The 18,373-nt window shown below is 39.0% G+C and overlaps 1 protein-coding gene across 1 annotated transcript in view; it reads right to left on the reverse strand.

Moving 5' to 3' along the window:
• The window catches only part of pmepa1 (prostate transmembrane protein, androgen induced 1), a 37,462-nt gene extending 19,417 nt beyond the window's left edge, over positions 1 to 18,045 (reverse strand). Inside the window, exon 1 of the mRNA XM_015002218.2 lies at positions 17,372 to 18,045. Within this exon, the coding sequence (XP_014857704.2) occupies positions 17,372 to 17,468 (97 nt within the window). The 5' untranslated portion in view covers positions 17,469 to 18,045. The remainder of the gene's footprint in view (positions 1 to 17,371) is intronic.
• Between the last annotated feature and the right edge of the window lie 328 nt (positions 18,046 to 18,373).

Raw genomic sequence — 18,373 nt, forward strand, 5'->3', positions numbered from 1 at the left:
TGTGTAAGGAGAGGCTGAGGAAGACAGAGACCATTTTCAATTACACCAGCTGACACACACACACACACACGCACGCACACCCACACACACACACACACACGCACACACACCCACACACACACACAATGAGGCCAACACACAGTGCTAGTTGGCCCGTCGAGCAGTCTGTCTGAAACGTATGAAAATCAAACCTCATTATGAGCCGCGTGTCTGGCTCTGTGTGTGTGTGTGGGGGTGTATGTGTGTACATGAGAGTGGGGGGTGCGAGACGACAAGAGCAGTCTAGCTTCTTCAGGCTAAAATTAACACACACACACACACACACACACATGCACACACACTCTATTTAAATGTAAAAGAGAGAGAAGTTGCAGGCAGGTCATGTGTATAAGAGCTGTGTGTATTTGTGTGTGTCTGTAATGGCTCTGATCCATTGTGACACTCAACATAATAATCATTAACAGTGTGCTGAGGGTGTGTGTGCGGGCATACGCACACAATCACATCATGTCATGTCACCGTTTGCAGCCTCACAGAAAACATTATAAGTGAAAATTTAAATGCATATATTGTTGAGTTCTTAGAGTTTGTTCCTTTCTAAATTTATGATGCTAATTGTGACTTTGTGTTAAAATATTTGTGTTAAAATTTTATTTGAAAAAACAAAAGACGGCTTCCTATTAAACACATGTAAACAAGACTGAAACGTAAACAACAAAAGTAGATGGTCTAATTAAACAACTAATATCAGCTTGTTATATTGCTATTACTCTACAGAGAAGAAATAAATATATACTACATAGTATTCCATACTTGCAAATAGCACCACTAACCAATGTGTTATATAATTCCAGCTTTACTTTTCTGTACTTATTATGAAACATTTGCAATGTTTTCTAAACATAAGAGTTCTAAGAAGAGTGTGATATGTTTGTTCAAGGTTGTACTATTACGATCTCACAGCATTGAGTTCTTACTAGGATACAGCAACAATCATTTTCAGTTTCTGAGAAATGCAACGCATCTTAACCCTCTCTTAGCATCTTGAAACCTTTAGTAAAAATCTGTAGATATACACACCGAAGACTGTGAAAGATGTACTTTAGGGTTACACAAGTAACCCATTTCTAAAACTGAAGCAGAGAGAAGTTTCCACTCCCTGCTAAGGGAGCTCAGTGAGATTTTTGCCAAAATTGTTCAAGGATAAATGCGTCATTTTCCAACAGTGCATGTGCCTGGTGTGTGTTTATCTCTTAAGGAAGGAAAACGCCGTTCTGAAGCACAATTAGTGTGAGATCAAGCTTACAAAAGAAGGGGGATGTGAGGGAGTGTTTGTGTCAGCGCATAAGCCAGACATGTGTTCGCTCTCCAAACAGTGTTTAGCTGCCACACTAAAACCAGCTCAGCCAGTCTTTAGCCACACACACACACACACACACACACACACACACACACACACACACACACACGCACACGCACACACACACACACACACACACACACACCTGGCGAGACACAACAATGTCTGTCTGACTCAGTGCTTGTGTTTATGTTTCTGGGAAAAAATCAATTCCACAGTAACGGACAACGATAATGAACTGAAAGCTCATCCATTTGTAGTCTGGGTTTTGTTAATGTGTATAGAGAACGGCTCCAAACTGAATGGTGACAGACTTAGTGTATGCAAACATCAATAGTTTGAGTTTAAAGTGTCAATAGATTCAACAAGCTGTTTTCACTCAGCCTGCATAAACATAAACACTCTGTAAGCTTTAATGCACAGTTTTGCAGCACAAATTGGCTCAAATGATTGCAAAATGTAGACATGATCCATGTGTAATGATGACCTGAAACGATCATAAAACCTGCACCTCAGCAACTGTGAGGAATTTTTAGTGAGCAAAACCAACACTTAATTTCAAATCATAACCAGGGGAAAATAAAAAGTTTTTATGGTAACAATTAGTATATAAAAGGTAAATGATCTAGCTTTGACTCACCAAGTAAACCAGACCATCAAAAACACAAAAACCTCATGGGAAAAAAATCATAGCATCCTTTCTTCTAACACAGACTCGAGGCAAATAAAACATTAAATATTCATCAGCAAGTGTAAACAGGTTTGGGTGGCTTTCTGTTCTGCTGTTTGAACACAACAGCAGGGTGGAAAGAAATCAGCAATGATTTCACATAAACAACTGTTGCTATTACTCATTCCATCTGAAGTCCATAATTTTACAAAGAAAAGATTATTTACAGGTGAAAATCGTTGGAGATGCCACCAGGCCTTCTAGAAGTGGACATTTCAGCAAATTCAGACTTTGCAGTGTTGAGAAAAAAGACTCTTCACACACATGTGCTGAATGTGTTAAGGTCTGTGACAACTGGATCAGTAATGAATAAGTATGAAAGGATGATGGAGAAAGGCTCTACTCTTTAAAAATAACATGACAGCATGATTTAGGACTGCAAAGTTTCATCTGACTGAACCACAGGTTGCTGGGATAGATGAGGCAATGTGAGGACGTTTGACCATAAGTACAATGTTTGGAGAAAATCTGAAACAGCACATCAGCAGAAAGACCTCGTCACGCAGCTGGAGGAATGGTACTTTGGGTTAAATTTGTTTTGCAGCCACAGGACCTGGGACACTTGCAGATTCTTGAGTCTACTGTGAACTTCTCTGTCCAGAGACAAATGAGCGGCTGTCGGTCCAACAACCCATTTGGCCCAGACTGTTTCAACCATGGTCCCAAACACAGCAGCAAATTTAAAACTAGAAAATTCCTGATGAAATTTTAAAAATGGTGGCCAAACTGTGCGCGTTTTTGTAACCCAAGTCATGGATTTGAATACTGGAAATTAGCTAAAATGTTATGGTTAGCATAAATGCTGTCAGTAGCAAATGGATTATTGATTATCATTAAATGTCTAAACTCAGTATGCAAGCATTAGTGTATAACTTTAGCTAAAATGCTAAGACTAACTTAGCATTTTACTAACATGTGGACTTATATTTAATATGCTAAATGTAGCCATTATGTCCAAAAATTGCTAAAATGCTTCTTTTAGCTTAAGGCCAACATTAGCATAAGGGTTGTCACCGCCATACAGAGCAACTAGCATGTAAACACTACCAGTAGAATGAGAGTTATCACTCCATTCAGTATGCAAATATTGTGGTTAAGCTAAAATTAGCTAGAATGTGAGACAAACAGCTGAAAAAACATTCAGAGTTAATGGTCCAGTTCTCAGCCTGATTCATAAAATGTTGCAGTTGGAAGATAAAGAATCTAGAAAAACTTGAAGTGCTAAGAAACAACTGCATTTTGGCTTTTTGCCTTCATCATACTTATGATCAGGATGAAGTTAACAAGCCAAAACAAGTTGGTCTAGTTTACTGGAGTCTTTACCGTACCTGATTGCTGACTCTCTGTGCACCTTAGGAGTCGGTGAAGTTGTGCCAGAAACATTTTAGATTTGTTGTTGTGCAGAAAATGTCTACAAAAAACAAGGAAAATTCACTGCGAAGAGTGGTGGGTCAGAATCCCTCTAAAGTCCAACAGGACATAACAACCTCACATTATTGTTGCTGGTTGTTCAAAACGCAATTCACCACAATTCGCTGCTTAGGCAACGTAGAATTGTGATAAACAGAGCAAAAGCACCTTGATTTCTTTATTAAGCTTTAGAATATAAATGCTTAAATCTTTGAGGATTACATTGATTTAAATCCTCCAAGAACACCTCCACTGGATTTTCTTTCTGTGGACTGACAGCATGAGAACCTTCTTTTTATCATTTAGAAGCTGTTATGCAAGCGGGATCACCTGCTTAGTGGAAAACACTGAAACATTAAAAACACCTGGCATTGAAAAGGTCCTTTCTCTTGCAAAGACTAGGCTCAAATAAGCCCTGATCCTTACTACATCCTCCACATGATTCAACTCGCCTTTGCTTTGTGTGTGTGTGAGAGAGGCAAAGATAAACTCCAGTTCAGACAAAACAAATATGTGCAGAAACCCAAACATGGCTGTGACAAAGCCACTGGAAAGACATGTTGCAAGGAAAAGGAAGGACTGAAATAACCAAGGAAAGTACTGAACAGGAAGAATATTTTCTGGTGCATTTGAAGTGGATTACATGTCAAAAATGGTGCAGGAACCTGTTTGAATATTTAAAATATAGAACATGTAGTAAGCACATTCCTGGAAATTTTATTATTGCATATATTTATGTAAAGGATTGGAGCTTTCCTCTCCAAGTTTGCCAAGTTGATTCTGCAACAGCATCATACTATAGTCTTTACAGAGAAGGGATGAAGTCTAAATAGAGAGATGGAATGGAAACAAGGTGGGGAAATGTCCCTCAGCTTTAAAATCAATACAAAACATACCGATATCTGAAAGGCATTAGAAAGATTTTGGACAAAATGAGAGCAGAACCACAAATCTGTTTTAGTCAAGATGTTTTAGATGTTAGTTTTCAGGAACCAGACAGATGTTGGAAGATTAAAAACAGTCTCATGGAGAGGTGTAAAAAAAACTGGCACCAAAGCTGGATCAGACACCTGCATCCAAACACAGAGGCTGTTTTCTCCCTGTTTGCACTTGGATGAAGGTTCAGGGCCAATGGAGGCTAAACTAGTCACTTTAAGTCAAATTAATGAAGCAGATAAAAAGCAAAGCTTCCCTCAACTCTGTCAACACCAATATTTGAAGCAGTAATAACATAAGATACAAAAACATTTATAGATTAGCGTCTTATAGAAATGTTGTTAAATCAAATTTATTATTTTAGAAAGTCCAAAATGATTTAATATGGAGGTTTACATATCAAGAGTATTTAAAATGTTTTCTGTCTCCAGACTCTGGACTGCAGGGTTTGAGGTAAATATCTGTGTTTTTTACTTTACTTTGTCACTACAGCAGTTTACCAGCAAAACTCTGGCAAAACGTCAAAATAATCATTCTAAGCATTTAATGTATTAGAACATAAAAGTCATCCAAAGAATAAATTAATGTCATTGCTGCGGCTAGCTAGCATTACGTTTTGTACCTGCAGCAGCCATATTGGGTTTTTAGGTCGGGTATAATTGGAAACCTTCCACTTTCAAAGTTGAAACGATGAATTAAGAGGGTGAGTGAGGTAATTTCTCCAACTTTGAACTTCAGGAATCCTCCCTCCCACAAACAAATGCAATAAACTATTAGCCCTGCACCAAAAAGCACTGCAAAAGTCCTGAGTTTAGGTCTGAATGGTGACTGTGCTGCTGTTTCTCTAAGAAAATGTTGTAAAGTTTAATTTTGTTTACCAAGAAGAATACAATAAACATTTATTACCAGTTGCATTTAAATACAAATGAATTATCCATGTACAAACATCAGACGTGCTACTTAAACAGTCAATAAAAAAAGCCATCCTTGAAGTCTTCTAACAAAAAAAGGCCGTGGAGATGGAGGGCGTCAATAGGTGTGACTCATTTAACAAGGAAAGCGAGAAAAGCTTGTTTTGGTTAAAGTCACATAAACTGTTCTGGACTAGTTAAGAAAATCCTATAAAACAATTTCCTTCTGGTGGTCGTATTAGTCAATGGTGGTTAGGTTCGTTTTGCTAAACAATTACTTACAAATGAATAACTGCTGTTTTAAAATACAGACATCCATTAAATAGAAGCTATTTTTTATTATTTGGTTACATGGACACTTCCAGATTGTGTTCTCAATAATTCAGTCAATATCTGGATAAACTATAGTTTGTATAGAATCGTTCCATTTTTAATGGCAGCAGGCGGTGCAGGTGCTCTAAGAACCACAAGAGGGCAGGTTATTTTTATTTTTATTTTTTTAAGAGACCGTATTTCCCAGCATGCAACAAACAACTCGTGGGGTCATAGTTGGAAAGATATTCTGGAAGCAAAACACAGTCTGTGTCTTTGTGCTTTCCGTCTAGACACACTGTAATCTACTCTGTGTGTGTGTCTGCTTTTGTGTTTGTGACACTTTGAGGAGGAGGAGGGGGGGGGCTGTTGTTCCTGAGGTGGAGCTTGGTTTGTATCAAACATTATAAGAACACTGGGTTGCATATTGTGTCTGAGGGAGTGAATATTTGAATATGCAACGATAATTAGTAGTAATTTAAACAAAAAGGGAGGAGTCAGAGCATCATTTGTGCGTGTTTGGCTGGAGATGCAAAGATGTGGTCCCAGCTGTTTCCTGTGAGCCAGAGGGCAGAGCGAGGCAGACAAAGTCCTTTGTGTGTGTTGGTGTGTGTGTGTGTGTGTGTAGGGGTCAAGCCCATGGTCATGAGCGTCTGTGACGTGAGTGTGTGGGGGGTAGTCAGAGTGTGTGTGCGTGTTTCCCAGACTGAAGTGTCCATTGTCTAGACTCGGTCTCACAGTCAGAACCAGCTGACTGCTCAGGGCTTTGGCTCAAATATCCCAGAGCGGACCGGAACGGAGTCTCAGAGATGTTCAAGCTGATGATCCATCAAAACTACATTAAAAATTAAGAGCATTCAAACGTCATTGCAACATATTCACCTTTACCATCAACACATAGAGAGAAAACTGATAAAATGACCCAAATGTGATCAAATGAGCAGCAACTCACTATTATTTAGTTAAATCAAAGCTATACTGTGACACAGTTTAATTTAGTCATTTATTTAATAAAACCTAATTCTGTTTATTATTTGTTTAATCTGATATATTTGCTGTTTGTGTCTAAAACTGCCAGCAGCTTCTATCTAAACATGAATCCGTAACAGACATATTTCAGGAGTCTGTGCTACTGACACAATGAAAGCTGCATCTTACCCTCCTCCCATCCTTTCACTGACCTGACCTCTGACCTTTGCCCTCCCAGACACCCAGACTGTCTCACTTCACCCCCGTTCTGCAGATGCACAGCAACATTGGTTTCATATGCAAAAAGTAGACCCATCATCACAATAACCATTTGCATATGTGCATCTGAATTTCTAATGAAAATTATTTTTTTCATGTTTTAACTGAAATAAATCAGTTCAGGTTGTCTTTATCTTATTTCTGAATGCCAGAACTGTAGCAATAGATTCACTATGTTAAATCACATTTCACAGTGGATCAACGCAAGCAGTCTTGCACATCCTAACTGAACTGCTTTTTTTCCCCGGTTTTGAAAACCTTAAGGTCATTTTTTACATCCTTAGATTAAAGACGTGCTCTGAGGAAACTCGGCAGACAAATAACGCCTCTTCAGACTAACCAACAAAAGCTACAGACACTGTAATTTCTTCTTCAAACATAATCAGACGTTAGCATGAGCATTTTGTGCACCAGACAATCTTATGGCAAGTTTGTCAGCGCCAGATTAATAAGCGGAGGACGCTGTAATTTTACCAACACAAACAGACGCATTTAGAACAGCAGACAGTTGCTTCCCGTTTTTTTTCCCTCTTCTCAGACTAATTAATGTAAAACAAGAGACAATCTTTTCCACGTTGCCACATGACAGTCTGACAGACATTGCCCTTATTTATAGAGCAAGCCTCTTGCTCCTCAGACAGCCTCTGTGTGGATTTATTTACTCTGCGACGCAGACATATAGGGCTGGCTCTGATTTCAGACTAATTAATGGGACACCGCAGGTCCGGCGGAGCGAAAGGCTCAGCTAAGTGCTGTCTCGTATGCAGATCAGATATGAGGGGGCGAAAACGCTCATACACCCCCTCCCATCTGAAAATAGTGCCAATGAACTTGACCCCTGCACGCACATGCTGCATGCATCTACATATATGCATGATAAGGACGTCCTGACGACTTTTTGGGGGTTCTGTGTGTTTTTAAGCGTCTAGACTGAGAAACAATGAACAGTCGATAGGCTGGGCGAAAGAGCCAACAGAAAACAAAACCAGGTAACAGAAAGGAAGGAAAGATTAAAGACAGTTTAGATTAATCCAGCAATGACTCAGTTTTGTGTTGGACCCCTCATATTGTGTTAAAAGTTGCAGAGTTTGCAATTAATTAATCACAGCTAAACGCATTTTAACCAAAAACCATTTATCGGCAATATTTTCAATTCAAAAATGCTTTTTGCTGCAAAATTATTAACTAAATAGACATATGAGCTAAACCAAAGGGTATTTATTGATTTTATTCTGTTATTTAGGTTCTTCAACTATCAGAATAGTTCAAAGTGACATTATACCAATTCAGCATTCAAGTGTTTCTTTTTTAAGTGATGCTAACATTACCACTGGGAACGTTCCTGTTGCTGCAACATATTAGCGCTGAGCTAATTGGATAGCATTGATGATAGGCTAACTCCCCTTAGCACAACTTGAACACAACAATAATGTTTTCCAGTGTCCAATCAGATAATTTTTCAAGCAAAACGAGAAGAGGCTTAGTCGTCCATCAGCGTTGTTTGTGGACGTCGCTTGTGCGTCATATTTAAAGGCGTACCAGAAACAAAATTTAAAAGTTCCGGGTCTAGATTTTTTGGTATAGAAAAAAAAGATTGCGTAATAAAAAATTACTACTTATAAATCTATGTAATTAATTAATCAAAATTTACATACCTTAATTAGAAGCATAACTAAACAGTTTTATCAATGTTTTATCTAATTTGAAAGCCTTGATCAATAGTTTAAGGCACTTCTATTTTATTGAGAAAAACATTGACTCAGCTAATGAACTGGTCCGTCAGCACTTGCCAGTGTGGATCTGATGAGATAAAGAGGTGGATAGGAAAGGAAAGAATTTAGGAAGCCAGGAAACGAGAAAGCCAGAACAGGAAAAGAAGCAGGATGAGAGTCATCGGGACTCAGCTTTCCGCAATGGGAAAAAAGTGCTGCTGATATGCCTTCAAGCAAGGCACTCAACACGGCTACCCAGCAGCTGAAGTGAATGAGAATATTCCAGAGTCAAGTTTTATCCACAGCTGGAGATCAAAAACAATTAGAAGGTTGGCTGCCTTTCTGCAGACACATTACCTATTCAGAGACAAATTACAGCCTTCTTATCGTCCTCAAGGATTAAATTAATCTCTGGGATGATGCCAGCTGTCATTCACAGCACAAGAAAAAAAAACAAACGGGAGAATTTGATCTATGCAGGTTTCAGGAAACACAACTAAATTATTGTCTATTCTTTCCTGCAAAAACGCAGAAATGCAGCATCAAACTTCTGATACTGTCTCCTGCACTTACAGGAGAAACTAAAACATGTGCCTGCTTGCTCTCACACAGCGCATGAGACAGCCAGACAGTAAAGTTTGCATAATAAGTCCAGGAGAACCGCCAGAGCAGACTCGATGATTTAATTTCCATGATTCACTGAGTTCCAGCAAAAAAAGAAAGAGCAGAAAGAGAAATCAATGGGAAGTAAAGTCAGAAAAGCGGAAAAAGGAGCGCCCAGAATTTGTTGGTCATATGACAAATATTAACGTTAAAACATTTAAATCATAATTTCCAACAGGATTTATCTAAACCCAAAGGTCAGACCTAAGGAGACAAGATATGTCATCACAAAAACTGATAAAGTCATCCTCTTACTTACGGGTAAATACTTCTTACTGTTCTGCTTTTCTTTAGGCACTTTGCTTAAGTAAAATGACAACATTGTGATTATATCAGTGACAGCAGCGAAAAGTTCCCCTCTGTGTGACAAAGTTGCAGTGGCGGAATTACAAGCCGGTTGCATCAAGACTCAGTTTTGCAATACAAACGGAGTGCCAGCATAGGAATGACTGAGCATCATCTCTGTCACATGGGAGCTGCAGCTTAGACAGGATGTGGAGGGGGACTCATGACAAACGGAATCACACAGCAACAATGATGACTAAAGACGGTCAAATGCCACAGCAGCTCCTTTTGGAGAAGTGAAAGCTGTCCATTTTTAAAGTGTCTCCTGGCAAACTAAGCGCTACAGTCATTCTGTGATGTCCTGGGAGACAAAACAAAGATAAAAGGTTTACAAAATAAAAGACATGAAACTTTTAGGATAATAAAGGATGTATTTGAATCTGGATGACTAAATTCCAACAACTTAGGATTTATATTATCGCCTGCTTGTTACTGCTGCTTACTTTGTTCCTGCAGCACAAGAAAGAACATTTATTACAATTACCTTGAGACTTTATATGCATCTTCTCATGCTATCTGTCACAGATGATTATTAAAATAATGAAGGGTAAGATATTCAATTTCTACTTCACAGATACAGGGTTTACTTCAGTAATAATATCTTTAAGTAGGAGGTTTTATTGAGTTAATTTTGTTTGATCAGGGGTCAGGAGGTCAACGGATCCAAACAGAAATTAGGAACACAGGGGAAATAAGGTGTAATACTGAATTTGTTGAAGTAGAGATGAGTGATATGACTTTAAATTTTATCAAACCAAAAGGTCAGTTGTGGTATGTTCGTCTTGGTCTCCTGGTCATTTTATTCTGTTTAGCTTTATTTTTTCTCTTCATGCATTTTTTTACTTAAAGGAAGCATACACTATGTTTGAAACATCACATCAGTCTGAATTTCCATAAACTAACATTCATTCATGTATTTATATGCTTATATGAAACAAGAATTCACATTTAGTCATAGTTACACTGCAAAAACACAAATTACAATTATCAAGTATTTTTGTGCCTTGTACACTTTAATTAATCAAAACTAACTTATAAGTAGAAGCTTACTTGCTTTTTTGTGGTTAATTAATCCTTAATATTTATAATAACATTATTTTTCCCATGTTATAAGTTAATCTGTCAGTGGAACTAATATTTTTTTTATCAATATTAAAGAATTATCTACCTAAAACAAGCTCCTATATCTTGCTAATAAGTTACTTTTAAGTTAATTCTGTCTTATTCCAAGTGTTACAAGATATTTGAACTAGAAACTACTAGAGCAAGAATAGTTGTCAAAATGTGTTTTTTTAGTGTAAAGGCTGCACGCATGCAAGGTTTTATGTGTTACATGTTCATGTTACATATAAATTAGCTATAGGCTGAAGTTTGGAGAGGAAGTCTAAAAATGTTTTCGTAACGTGATATAAGCTGAGGTGAAGGAGTTGAGCATAAATCTTTATTCATTGCAGCCTTCCTGTCATCAACACGCCAGTAACCCGCCGCTCCACTCTGCGACGTTATGACTCCTTTCCTCAAATTCGATAACCAAAATAAATCCCTCTACCCTGCAGCTGAACCCACACTCACTCAAACACATGATATGGATAACATTTACGTTGGCTGTGCAGGCGGGCCGCGGATGTGTTGGTTTTAGGACATGCAGAAACAAATGCACCGGGAGACGGAGCTACTTGTAGGAAATGATTCTTCAGAGCTGATAACATCGATGACTTCACTGCACAGACACATGGCCAGCCTGTGAGTAATGCTGAGGTCATGTGCTTTGACTCGCCATGTCTGCCGCTTGGAACAGATGTCTTACAACCTAAGAGATCCAAATGAAGGAGGAAAGTTAGACAGCTAATGATAGTGTGCAGTGAGTCAGGGGCTCTGCAGCTCTGGCTCTGGAAGTTTAGGGAGTTTAATGCTTTTAAATCCAGGTGTTGGAGTCGGAATGCTCAGAATGTATAGTTTCACTTAACAACTGCTTTTCATATTTTTCTTCCATGTGATCTTAGTCAACAGTACTCCAGATTCTCTGAGGTTTTCCAACATTTCCTCTCCAGCACCTGGCCATTTACTCCTGAACTCAAAAGTTGAACCGATTGACTCATAACATTTTCACAAAGTGAGTAAAACCTGAACTATGCCAGCTCTCGCTGTCATCTGGAATCATAAAACTGGCTGGTTTGCTTTTAGATTCCAGGACAATATCGTTTTCATTTTGCCACCTGTGTTTCTTCCTTGTCGCTCATCTGCACACATTCACTGCAGCTGGCGTTTCTATCGGAGTGAGGAGGGGTAAAAGTGATGAGCGCTTTGGGAGTGCTGCAGTCATTCCTGATTTACACACGTTATCCATCAGAACGGAGAACTTTATTCACCTGTTGACTGTTGGACTTGTACAGTACAAGTTGACGGGTAAATAAAGCAACAGGTTTCACCACATTTTCTCGAGATGATAATTATTTAAATTTTTATGGGCTTAGTGTTATGTCTGAGCTGTTGGAGTTCTCTGTTGATCATGTTTTGTGCGTAAAGCTGCTCAGGGACCATCCATCTATCCGCTCCAGATTTTTTAAGATAAATCGACTCAGTTTGGACGCCAGATGGGATGTATAGTCCTTGAGCGAGTTCCAGGTTTTTTCCAGGATCTCCATTTCAAAATAAACCTGATCAGGCTGGACTGGTAAATCAATTTTGGCTTAAGCCCGGTGCACAAAACAAGGTAATTGTGCCAATTTTAGACCTGATCTTTCCTTTCCGATAATCTTAAGGATGCTCTCATTATCTTGATGACTCTAAAGATAATCTTATTAAAGATAACGTTGTTGTTTTGTGTGGTGTGTAAAGAGTGAAACTGCTCAGAAACACATCGGGACTGCAACGACCTCAAATCAACTTCTGCAGGTTAGTTTCTCTGGGATGTTCACTGAGGAATACTCACCTCACTGCTGCCAACTCAGCAACTTTCTTGCTTTATTGAATAACATTTCAGACAAAAGAAATCAGCATGGCCCAAAATTAGAACCGGCAGGTCAGGCTTTTTAAATATGGTAATCCGCAATGAGTCAGAAATCTACAATCGGTGCGTCTCTATTAGATCGCTTTGGCATGTTGGAGTTTTCCTCAAGGCCAACAAGAATGCAGACCATTGAATGTGATGTGCACCCAATCAGAAACCGAGCTGACAGAAACATAGAGAGAAATCCAAAATATAGAAGACAAAACTGCTATGACAGACTAAAATGTCCAGTGGATGTGTTTATTCTCTACTAAATATAGTCCACAAACCATCTCCATGGCTTCTTCCTTGTCAGCCATGTTTGTTTACTCTGAATTCATCCTCTAAATGTTCCTGAGTAAATCTGTCAATGTATGGTGTGTTTTCATTTCCCCATACCAACTCCAACTGAACTACATAGTCTGCAAAACACAAAGAAAAGACCCTAAAAGTCCCCAAATATGTACCTTCCTATGTACAAGCATCCCTTGTAGAGAGGATTGGTCAGATGTCAATGCGAACACAGCACTTGCTTTGGTTTTATCAGGTTCTTAAAAGCATTGCTGGATCTGGGACCAGTGGGACCAGCGATAGACATTAGCAGAGTGGTTAAAAGCAGCTGAGATTAGTGCGCTTGTCCCTCAAAAATAGACACTAAACTTCTCATTTATCGTGTATATTTCTGAGTAACTTTCTTAAGATGGAAGGATTGAGACTTTAAGACATTTTAAATACTTGAAACAACACATCGGATCACATGTTTGTTCTCAGATGGGAGCTTTCTTCCAGATCTGTTTTCAAGATCTTCTCAGGTCAGACTTTTAGGAAGCCCCTCCTGTTTCTATCCTGTCCCTGCTTTGATCGCCACATCTCATGTGTAAAATGTGGATTAGCTTGTGTTTTACTTGCTCTGCTGTGTCTTTCATCTCTCCTGTCACACTCCAGTTCATGCTGCCCAGTACATCTGCAGCGGCTTAAAAATAATCTTGTTTTTATAATAAAGGCCAGTGCATCATTAGTTTCAGTCTGTCAACTCCTACACGATTTTCAGCTCAGCAGAATGTCTCTTTCGGCTTCTCGGTCTCTCTCTTTTTTACCCGGTTCATTCTTTCCAAAGTTACGACATATTTCTCCCTCACGCTTCTCCAGCCTGCGCTGCTCTCCTTCTTTGGTTTATCTGTTTCCCTCCTTCTGTCCTCCAGACTAAACATCATGTCTGTTTTCAGACAGAGGAATTGCGTGTTTGTGTCTATCTGCATTCTTATCTCGTCTTACTGTTACAAGTCCAGGCAGCAATCTGATACAAGATTGAAATAGATACACTCTGATGCAGCTTTAGTCAAAAGTCTTTGTGTTTGTGAAGTATACATCCTTTTCATTTTGCATGTAGAAAATCTTACGTGACTCACAGTTAGACAGCTTGGATGAGCATGAAACAAAATGTGTGCTTCTTAAAATTCTTTCAAATGAGATCCAAACAGCAGGAGGGGGGAGATTATGAGGTTCACAAAACCGAAAACATAATCTACAGCTTCAAGCTAGGGTGGGCAGAAATCTGCACAACAGTTTACAAAATGCACTAGCAGGAAGCATGAGCATTTACTTCCAAAGTGCTACACACAGACGCATAATTGTTCATGTATTTGTATCAAACTGTCACTCTATCGATGTCACAGTCCGCTGCCTACAACCAGATGATCCAAAGTCTCGTTCAGGAGTGGATGTGCATGGAGGCCCGTCAACACAACCAATTTTGCTGGACGATAAATCGCCCAAGAAATTATTGCAATAAGCAATAATATTGTCATTTTGAGACCTTTTTCAACTAATGTAATGTTGATAATATATTAATCCATGTATTCATACTAAAAAAAACATTGAGTTCTAGAGAATGTTTAACAGTGGAACTGGAAAATATTTAAATCTCCAAAATAAAACAAAACAATACTAACTAATATGGATAATGAAGTCTCTGAAACCAAAAGATGCATTTTAAAAAATATTAATTATTCATCTTGGGCAGGGAAAACAGGCAGAAGTGGCAGGTAGTGCAAACTAAATACTTTATACTGGATGTCAAATGTTTGTAGCGTTTTTCAACATCAAAGTGGAGCATCCCTTTAACGACTGGAAATTATGAAGCTCATTTCAATTTATTATGTGATTAATTGATTTATTGCTTATAGTGACAGGAGACTGCATGTGCAGATTTTTTTCTTTAGTACTACAAAACAACATGCACACATTCAGATATTGTCTAAAGCAGGCCACACCAAAGAGATGCCCAAACAGTCTCACTTCAGGTGTGAGGATTCAACCTTTTACTTATTTTGTATTTTCACGCAGCTGGCTCAGAGGGAAGAATTCATGGCTCATTTTTTGTGATTTCATCTATTTGTGATTTTCTGTGAAACGTGACTAAAAATTATTTGCAGGAAATCCCCCCATTCGCATTTTGTATCTAAAATATCCAAGAGACAATGCAGCTTTGGAAGCTACCTGAAGCGGTTAGCAGTTGGCCAATTGCAGAGCAGTATTAATTTTCCTTGGCACTGATTGGCTATAAAACCAAAAGCTTCTGCAGTCATGTTAAGATGGTTAACACTGAGCGCATAAATGAACATGAAGGTATATTTGATACTTGAACATTTAAAAGAGGCAGTTGTGTGCATTTTTAGCGATTACCACTGTAATTTCGATTCCAGCTTCCTGCTGCCTCAGTTCGACGTGCCGCTGAGCATTTAATCACAAGTTGCTTGGTTGACTCCAAAACCTTCAAAACGCTCAAGGAATGGGTCTCAAACAACCCAGAAATACCACCAATTTAATGTCAACGCAAGATATTTGGAAGCAAAATTAAAGTTACAGTTTTGACTGATCCTTTCAGATCAGTCAAATTACTATATTTGTTATTTTGAACATAATGCCCAATAAACCAGAGACCCCAATGACAACATCTTGTGTCAGAAGGACTTGCTTCTGCACACATTTCCATCCTGAAATGGGAACGCAGCCTAATCCTTTTGTATTTTAGCCAGTATGCCAAAATTCAGCAAGCACCCACTTGGGACTAATGTCCTGTCAGACAGACTGCATGAGAAATAAATGACGGATGACACCAGCATGAACCCTTCTCACACATGATTGGCTAAACCCATTACTCACAGTGTCTGAAATTTCTTTCCTTCCCACTTTCAAAGTGGAAAGTCTTATAAAAAAAACCTTAAATATACCTTCAACCAACCCAGAAGCTTGTAAACAGACTGGTGAAATGAAAAGCCATTTTAAAAGTAGGTTTGCTAAAACTGACAGCATGCTTCATTGATTTATTTGGCATCATATGACTGCAAGAAAAACAGGAAAACTTCAAGATGAAATAATAAATGACTGCAGTCAGAATAAGTTAACAGATTATTTCCTATATTATAAAATAAAAAAACTGCTTCAGTTCTACTTCCCATTGCAAGAATTTGGACCTGAAACACTAAGTCCATAACTCAGTTGTTCAGACTGTAAGAAGATTAATCTGCAAAAATCCCCATCCTCACTTTTGTGACTTTGCATTATTTCTTTATTTTTTTTTTTGTTACTATAGCTTTAAAAGCTGCAGGAAACATTTTGAGGATCATGTTTCTTTGTTTGCCTTGAGGTACATACCATATTATGAATTTAAAATGTAGAAAAGGAGGCTAAGGGAAAGAAAACAAGAGCTCATTTCTGCAGACAAAACTATAAATCAGCAGAGATGTTACTCAGTTCCAGCCCAAACAAGTTATTATATTATTATTCAGTGAAATATCACTGAGTGTACTCTGCTTTTTTGCCCAAAGAGCTGAAACGAGTCTGAGTCGGAACTGTTGGTGACCTCAGCTGGACTCACTAACAGAAACACACACACGCACACACACATCCGTCTTTTCATCTACAACAGACCTCAAAGTATCACAAGTGAATTCACAACCAGCAGTGGGGAATGGACCCCAGTGGAGGGTCACTTACCGCTTCAAACAAAAAGAAACAGACAAAAATCTCACAGATGTAAACACAACATAACACACACACGCATACACACACGCAGGGATTTCCCGGATACGACCACACACATAAACAGCGCGCACGCGTGCACGCGCAGGCAGACGGCTAGACAGACGTCTGGCTTCACCGGAATGACGAAGCGACGAGCAAACTTCAAACACCCTCCTCTTCTTCTTCTTCTTCTCCACAAGGGAAAACCCACCTTTTCCTCTGTTTTTATTTTTCTACTTCCAGTGTCCTCAAAGGCGAAATTATAAGAGTTTCGACACGCTTCATCTCATATCCTGACCATTAAGAGAGAAGAAAGGCAGACTGCAATCTTTTCTGTTTCCTTTTAGAATCCGTTTGCCTCTGCAGACACGATAGAAAGCTTAGTTCAAGTTCAAAATCAAACCTTATGAACCATCTGCAGGGAAAATGGTTCATTAGAGGAGCTTTTAATGATTCCTTGCAGTTTTTATGAGCAGCGCTAAAAGTAAAGTTGACAGGAAGTCGTTAAAGGGTAAAATGAACTGAAAATATTACAGGAGCAAATTCAAACGAGAAAGTGAATTTCGCGTATTTCTGAAGGAAACGTATGTCAGAGTAACCTGCGAATGAATGGGGTATTTCAAACAGAGCCAAAAGTCATATATGCATCATCACAGTCATCACACACAGTTGAAAACATTGGGAAAGGAGTCAGCAGATTTATAAAAAAGTATAATAAATGTTACTTACTGATTTCCATGTTCTGGATGGAGGTGTAGGGCTTACAGTTACAAGTACAGGAGACATTGGGGGCGGTGGCGTTTAAAACACCCATCAAGTTCAACATCTAACGCCTCCCAAAAGCAGACATAAATGCTCCAAGAGATGAAGAAATTAAAAGCAGGGGGTGGAGAAGGCTGGAAGAAGGAGAGGAGACCCAAAATAAGACTAAATTACCCCCCTGAAATTTCTCCTCTTGTCTCTGCGCTCTCTCCAGACTCCTCTCCTCTCCTTCCTCTCCGGTCCGTCCGTTCTCCCTTCGTCTCGGTTCTCTCCTCCTCCCCTCTCTGCTTTCTCCTCCTCTTCCTCCGAAATCTAACTATCTATCGATTTGAATGTGTCAGTCTTTCGGCGGGCTGTGGAAGTGTCTGCTCCGCCGCTAAACGTTGTTCAAATCTACTTGAGTTAGTTTCATTGTCCGCTGGAAATGAAATCAGCGCATCCGTGAGTTCCGCCGAGCGACCGGCGACTAAACCACCGAGGGACTCATGTCTGGTCCTGGCTGCGTCTCTCTCCTCCTCCCCCTCTCTCGTCTCTGGGGATTTCTGTCTCTCCCTCCCTCCTCTCCGTCTATTTTTCTCTCTTTCTCTGTCCGTCTGTCTCTCACGTCCAATTTCCACTCTCCTTGTTGGTGCATCATAAATTCCACATTGAGAAACTGACAGTGAAAGACAAGTCAAAGATTTATTTCTTTGTCACCTCCCTTCCCTCCAACCGCCATAGGGATCACATCCTTCCAGATTATTTAATTTCTGTATTATTTTAATTATAAAACCACAAGGAATGACGCAAAGACTTGGCGCATGCTAGCATTAAACCAAACTAATGTGCAACAACCGACAGTTGATACTTTAGCTATGCAGCAGTAATTAAAGTTAATTCCTTAACTTTGATTAAAAGTTATGTAACACAATCAAATGTGCTAAAACGTCATATTTGAATTATGTAAAAACCTGTTTTGGACATCATAGT

The sequence above is a fragment of the Poecilia mexicana genome, unplaced genomic scaffold (assembly GCF_051168715.1).
Source record: "Poecilia mexicana isolate PSO_F unplaced genomic scaffold, ASM5116871v1 scaffold_5, whole genome shotgun sequence".
NCBI lineage: Eukaryota > Metazoa > Chordata > Actinopteri > Cyprinodontiformes > Poeciliidae > Poecilia > Poecilia mexicana.